The sequence below is a fragment of the Lolium rigidum genome, chromosome 1 (assembly GCF_022539505.1).
Source record: "Lolium rigidum isolate FL_2022 chromosome 1, APGP_CSIRO_Lrig_0.1, whole genome shotgun sequence".
Classification (NCBI taxonomy): Eukaryota; Viridiplantae; Streptophyta; class Magnoliopsida; order Poales; family Poaceae; genus Lolium; species Lolium rigidum.
Window position 1 is genome coordinate 156,478,752 of NC_061508.1, and position 7,648 is coordinate 156,486,399.

Here is a 7,648-nt window from a genome sequence, read left to right on the forward strand (position 1 = left end):
CAGGTGTGCCTTTGTGGTGTCTTAGTTGTGGGTCCGGCCTGTCAGCCTCACTGAGCCTGCCAAGTTAGTTACCATGTTGCCTCATGAGTTCGTTGGTTGTCCACAACTAGTTATACCCCACCGCACGAGCTCACCTTGATTCTCAGCACCTCCACCACACTCCTACTAACCTCCCAACTAATCACCCTCTGAAGTCGCTGTCTATGTTTCTTCACTCATACACATCCTTTCCAGTACAACACACAAATTAGCAAGTTCATGATCACGTGCTACTCCACATACGCACTGGCTGTTGCAACTGTGCGCATATTGATCGAGGCAGAGGAGGCGACAACAATAAAGCTCTTCCATTATCTGATTGGAAAAAAAAAACGTGTGCTAGGTAGAGTAATGTGGCATCGAAGTTGAGCTGGGTTTGGTTGGAGTTGGGCAACATGCCAAGGGGAACAAGTGGAGGAAAGAATCAGTGGAGAGTGAGGCCTTCCTTTCTTGGTGGTAGAGCAATGGCCAGATCAACACCAAAGCTAACTATCTATACGTACTCTCTTGTAGAAGATCACTCACTCCCTTTATGTGAGTTGTGAGCACACCTTTTTTCAGCTCTCTTTCTTGCATTGCTTGCTGGACACTTTACACTCGTTTGCAATTATCGTCAGCTCACCACACTCGCTAGGCTAGCTAGCTGATCATCACACACTTCACAAGTAAATGCAATGATGCCTGCTTATATATGCAGTACCTAGTAGCCCTTCATCGAAAGAAAATATGTACTCCCTCCGTCCGAGCTTTAGTTCAAATAATATTTGATATTCGAACTAAAGCTCTGACACTTATTATGCATCCGATGGAGTACTAGTATTCAGCAATTCAACTCTTGCAAGGAAACTAACCATAAGAAAAGGCAACATACGTTGCTTGGTCAATCAATTTCACCGAACTAATCAATAGGATTTAATCACATAATGTCAACTCTCAAACATATTTTGGCCAACAAACTTACATCACCAGGTCCCCAATAATTTGAACAAAAGAAGGGGACCGAAAGAAATATTGGGGGAGGAAAAAGAATGTGCTTTTGTAGAAAAGCAAGGTATGTATATGAATGGTATCAACTATCAAGTAGGTGTGTGTATGTATAGTAGGATCAATGGTAAACGGAGAAGCTAATTACCCTTTAATTGTGCTTTTTTGTTCCCTGATGATTGCCTGCTCGCTAGTAATGGCAGTCCACCACCGTCGCGGACGTGAAAGACACCGTCGACGTCGTGTCGACGCTGGCATCATCGCAGGGCGCGGGCATGTTGAGATCCAGCTCCAGGAAGCTCTTCTCCTTCGTGCTGACCGCCGTCGCTCCCACCTCGTCGTCCTCCTTGGCCGCCGCGCACAAGGACGAGGCTGGCAGGAGCGGGCGGTGCCGGCGCATGTGCCCGCCCAGCGCCTGCCCGGACGCGAACTCGGCGCCGCACATGCTGCACTCGTGCACCCTGCTCCCATGCTGCTGCCTCGAAGCGCCGCTCGTGACACCGGTGGCCGTGATCACGGCCGGTTCGTGCTTGGGCGGCGTCGCCGGGATCCCCGGCACCATCGGACCAGCGGTTGCATTCGCTGCCGGCGATGGCGTCTTCACCTCGGCTGCAGTCGGCCGTGGTCGCTTCTTCTCATTGGTCGTCGTCGCGGTGACCGTAGTCGTGAGCTGCGGCGTTGACGGGAGGAGGGGGCGGGGCTTCTTGTGGCTGGTGCGGTGGCCGCCGAGCGCCTGGAAGGACGGGAAGCACCTGCCGCAAGTCTTGCACTCGTACACGAACTCCCCGGCCTCGGCTCCAGCCCCGTCCGCCGGGCGCCGACTCCGGAACTTGCCCTCCTTGGCTGCCGTCGCAGTGGAGTCAGCGGCGTCGGGAGCCACCGCAAGCAGCGTAGATGACGACGACGATCCGGCGCGGCCGCCGCGGGCGAGGAGCATGAGGCAGAGCGCCATGTCCTCCTCCTCCTCGGTGACGCACCCCGAGGCGGCCTCCTGATCGACGCCCGTGGATAGCCACCCGTCATCCTGATCGGCCACGGAGGACGACGACGACTCGGCCTCGACGCTTGCGGCGATCACCACATCCGGCGGTGGCGGGGGTGGCGCCGCATGCACGCGCTGGCGCTTGCTGCGCTTCCCCTTGCAGACGACGACCGCGGCCGGGTCGTAGTCGTCGCCGGCCTCCACACCCATCGCTAGCTCCCAGCACGGTCAGCCGAGTGAGCGTGAGAAACAATGAGCGGAGGGAGGAGGACACGAGGCGATGGAGGGAAGGTTGGTGACGATCTGCTGGAGTTTGCTTAACTGGAGCAGGATATAGAAGAGAGGGAGGAAGTGGTGAAGTGGCGTGATTGGTGCTAACAATAGATTAAGTGGGAGATGTCAACAAGGCCAGGCTGAGCCAGCTTACTGTGAATGCCTGGCACCGTGGAGAACTGGCAACAAACTATACTTCGTGCTGAAAGCAAGCTAGCCAAGTCTGTTATTTTGGGACGTGTGTAAATTTGGGAAAGAGTAGACAAGATATTGTAATAGTGTGTGTGATGGATCTAGATCATGCAAGAAGTTTACTGAATTCCAGTAATTCTCGCAGACATCGAAAATATACCAGCTTTGGAACCACATCTTATATAGCGCGTGCTGAGAGAAATTATTTTGTCAACTAATATTAGTTTCACTTTTCATCATTTAAATGTCGATGGAGTTGAGAAAATTAGTGTGTGGAACAGGATACTAAAATTATGAAATGCTACACATTACGAAGAAAATAGTGATATGTCCTCCTTATTTTTTAAAAACAATTTACATGGCTATACATCATAAGAGACTGACCTCTACCTAGGGCTAACTCACCCATTCCTTTCGCCCTAGTCTCTGAGCCAGTCAAGTGTTAGTGTTAAGTAAGTACAACTGCCTCCAAAACTCTGCCACAGTTTGTCAGCCTGGTCCTTCTATTTAGCAGAATCACTGCACACTCGACACGTTGGTGGCAAGTGATTAGCATCTTAATCTGAACATAAAGAAAGTGAAAGGGAAACTTGTCCAATAGTCAGAGGTTCGTTGGTTGGATGACTGTTGCAGCTACGGCTGTTGCGGTGTTGCCTTTCCTGTAAGTTGCAGCTATGTATACTTTGTGTGTGCTTGCAGTTGCAGTAGTAGCCTAGTAGTGGAGACGGTGTACTCAACTGCTCCCCTAATATCACTCTCTAACTAACCAAAAATCTTTCTCTGACTAACATCCATCTCTCTCTGTGCCCTGAAATGGAATTTTCGCATGATCTCATATGCGATCACAAGATAGATTCTCATCATATTTTTGTGTGGAATTTTCTTTCATACTTTGGTGGTAGCTGGAGTGGCTAGTGTGTATACATGTATGTGGTAGACATGGCTCCCACCTTCCATGTCGTGGACAGTTTGGCAGCAGCATGATCTCTGTCCAAACAAATAAGGAAAAGATGTGCATGGAGACCACAAATGGAGCACGAGCTTCACGGTGGTCGTCTTTTCGAAAATTTCAAAATCAACTTTCAGAAGTTTCAAAATTTTCATAACCAGAATCCTAGGTGCGGATAATGTTGAACTCTACCTTTGTGCAAAATCTCATTTCTAAATTCGCTATATTGTAGGCTACACAAAAGTAACTAATTTGACAAAGTTTCAAGTTTTGAAAATGTGCACTGTTCAACGCACCCATAGCCACACATTTGTTATTTTTTACCAGCCTAAAATACAACAAATTTTGGGATTGTTTTTTGCGCACTATTATATTTCATCATTATATGCGTCTACGATTAATTTTCTGATTTTTTAAAACTTTCAAATGATATTTTCGAAGATTTTAAAAACAAAGTGGAGCTCGGGAGCCATTTGCCTGCTCTCGAGACGTGCATCCATACAAGTCTTTGTGCCCATTCAAGTAGGGAGTACCTAGCTGCTTCTACGGAATGACTTTTAGTTCAGTGTCAAACAAATACTATTACAGTAGACATGTACACGTTACTGAAACATATCAATTACCACCCTTTGACTTGTACATAGGATGGCGTCTTAGTACAAAGCATAATCAATCAGACGGAAAGGAAGAACTTGCCCTCATGAGATCAAGAATGGGTACAGTTGAGTCACTTGGGGTGCTTTGACTTGGGCAATTAGTTTGTTGTGCATTAGCACTATCTCCATGTTCGCCTCTATGATTGGATTATATTAAATATTAACATGACTAATCAGCCATGATAAGTGGGATCAGAAGCTACTAGCGTACAATGTGCGACATTGTGGGCGATTATTTAGAGTCTGGAAAATGGAAGATTATTAAGTGCACCCCCCCCCCACCCCACGCCACCCCACACACACACGAAATAAAGAGTTTAACTTTATTGTTTCTACGAACACGGGCCAGACTTCACCCGTTCACAAGTGTTCCGACCAATGCTAAAAGTCGAAACAAAGAACAAAACATTCAAACCTCATGTTTACGCTTTGGTGTCTTATAATGACATAATATTACTGTGTTTCTAAACAAAAGAAAAACATCCAACAAGAGCACAACAATTCTGCAGCTCAACTACATGGCCAGCCAATCACGACACTGTAATCGCACACGTGTTGCCCTTATAGTGAACTTATAGCCGGAAGTAGGATCTCGCCACGGACATGAGATCTGAACCTGGGTAACTCGTGTCTCCTCGGTTCCTCCACACCTTACACGCCTCTCTCTCCCTCTATATCCCTCCCTCTATCTCCATCCCTATCTCTCTCTCTCCCTCTCTCTCTCTCTCTCTTCGCCTTGAGGTACTCCTCATGGCATACTCGTTGACAGAACCACGATAGTGGTTCCAGAGTTTGATCATAATAAATCGCCAGCACCTATTCATCCAGCGTAAAAATAAATTATAAATCAAGCCACGGTCTTGTAGGGTGAGGTGTTCATTGTAGATTTGTAGATCAGTCGTTTACCATACCTTCATTAACAATTATGGCATTTAGCATCCCTTCATTAACAAGTATAGTATTGTAGGGCCAGCAACCTTGTTTGCAACCTTCTCTTACAATTCCTTCTACCTCGTCACACTATCAGCCACCCCCCCGAATGTGTACCCTTCAATTTGTAGAGTCGTCATACTCTTCACACAAAATCGTTGTTGAGGTGTGGAACAAGACTAGGACCCCCAATCACTTACTCTAATCCCATCCCCCAAACAATAAAACTGAACAAAAAAGAGAGAGTTGAACCCAAACCTTGGTAAGTCCCGACATTGTGCATGAATTTGAACATTGATGTGTGACTGAACTACTTTGTTGTGTGGACTTTGAATATCCCCAACCAACTCAAATGTTTCAATCATTTCCTAGAGTTCTTTTGATAAATTCTGATTGATCTCTTCTTCTCATGGAAACTCAATCATTCAAATCTATCGTGAAGATTTACATCGGTATCAAGATAGCTTCACCGGGAAATGATCTCTCTTCCATCGTCTTTCTAGCCATGGTTTCCACCATGCAACCATCCTCCCAGGTCGACCAACAGAGAAGATCACACAAAGGACACGCTAGATGATATGGAAACACAAGTCAAACTCGATGAATAAACTTGAACTTTGTTGTAGCACCACCAAAGGAGATAAAACACAGTAGATAGCCCTTGGGCAAAACTCGTATTAGAAGAATAATTCGTTTATGGTCAACTTCTGATCTAGATCTCCACACTATTTGCAAGGTGAGCATATGGGGTGGATGAAGAAAAAATCACATATTTATACTAAACTATTTTATTTCCTCATAAAAATGTTGCCACTGCATGTATTTCACCTCTTTACTTATACATCCTTTGGTATATGATTTAAATATTTTTTATAACATGCCATAGTAACAATGTAAACCCATGTTGCATTTAAAAGATATGTATTAATATTAATTATATTTGGTGTCAATAGGTCTTCCTTTAGTTTTTTGTTTGGGTGTTCACAAAAACACTTGCAACAAAGGATTACAAGAAAAATGAAGTATGCAAGAAAAACATCACATCACTTCAAAAATTAGAATATTTCATTAATGTATTTTTTTCGAAATGGGGTTGCCCCAGCCTCTGCATCAAAATGATGCATATGGCTGCTTTATTACTTTATTTTGAGCGAGTGTAAGAACTTATTACAAATCAAGTATCATCCATGGTCGATACAAAGATCAACCATTAAGAAAAAACAAAACAGTGGGTGCCAGTGATACATCATATTGTGATCCTATCCACACCTAGCAGTTGCCAACCAGTTGTTGAAGCATATGAACCCGAAGAGCTTATTTTTCTATATAAGAACCCACGAAATGAGCAAAGATATTGATCTCAGAACACTTCTCTGACATTCCATACACCCTATAAGTTTATGTTATTTGAAGCTGAAACTTAGAGTTAAATAATCATGCACTCTAGAAATCCTCCGTGGAGATATTTAGAAGACACAATCTCCCTTTGTTCCGTACGTCTAATCTTGCGAGCCAATGTGTGTACTTTGTACCCACTTGGTCCAAGTAATAAACAACTGATCGGAAGAAAAAACTGATTGAAGTCTTTTCAAAAAAAAAAAAAAGAGTTCACCGTACAGCTCTAGCTTCACGACATGGGGATTGCTGCAATGTCCTGCATGTACCATGTCGAGCCGGTTGTTTTTACGAGCCGCTCCCACCTCGTCGCCCCCTCTTGGCGAGATGCATGTGTGGTCAGCGAGTTCTACTTCGCCGGTTTCAAGGAGGAACATGCCACCGAATCCGCATCAACCACATTCTCTCCAAGATCACAGGCGCCATCCACCCTAGCTTGGCCACAAAAGCCCGGGAGCCTCTTGGTTGGGCGGTCCTTTTATGCTCATTCTCCAGAAGGTACGTTTTAGCTACTCCATATGTCTGGAAGAGTAGGACGTGCTTCAATTCTTAGTCTTTGGTAACCAATTTTCAATACTATGATTTTTGGGTTGTCGTCATATGTCTAGTGAGTAGTATATATATCGAAAGGAAAATACGAATGATTTGGTTCGTTCGTGCTAATTTATGAACTTTGCATGTACTAGTGGTCAACTCTTTTAAAACGTTTAACAACACACAAATATTTCTGGATGGATGAGCATCTCACATTAGTGGTCCATGCTGATTTACATTCCATCTGTGTGTACCAAGCTTTTGTGTTGATATACAAGAGAATGAGCTTCCAACTTAATCTTTCATTCCACCATATTACGCATGTTAATGGCTACCACGTTAATCGTTCAGGTGTGAGGTAAAAGCAGACTACATTGGCATGTTTCTACTTGTGGCCTCTGGTTTCGATCCACATGTATCCCCTCGCGCTCTTGTTGGGAAGCAGACATATAGAAAGAAAAACATGTTCGACAAGAAGCTCTATTTCCTCGCACTCTCTACTCATCCATCCCTAAAGGGAAGACTACAGTTTTTGTCACGACCTAATGTCATGGAGGAGGCGATGAAACTAGCGTGGCCACGTGGGCATATAACAAGGCTTAGTTCCTCGATCTTAAGCTCTAGATTTCTAAACTCTATTGTTGTTGATGCCTACAAGGGATAGGTGAATGCATGAGATGTACTTGTAAGCATGCAATAAATAAGAGTACATTT

The 7,648-nt window shown here is 44.8% G+C and overlaps 1 protein-coding gene across 1 annotated transcript; it reads right to left on the bottom strand.

The window, feature by feature from the left end:
- Positions 1-1,213: 1,213 nt before the first annotated feature.
- LOC124652853 (zinc finger protein ZAT5-like) lies at positions 1,214-2,215 on the bottom strand. Its single transcript, XM_047191900.1, has one exon. It carries the CDS (start codon positions 2,213-2,215, stop codon positions 1,214-1,216), a length of 1,002 nt encoding a protein of 333 aa, XP_047047856.1.
- Positions 2,216-7,648: the final 5,433 nt, after the last annotated feature.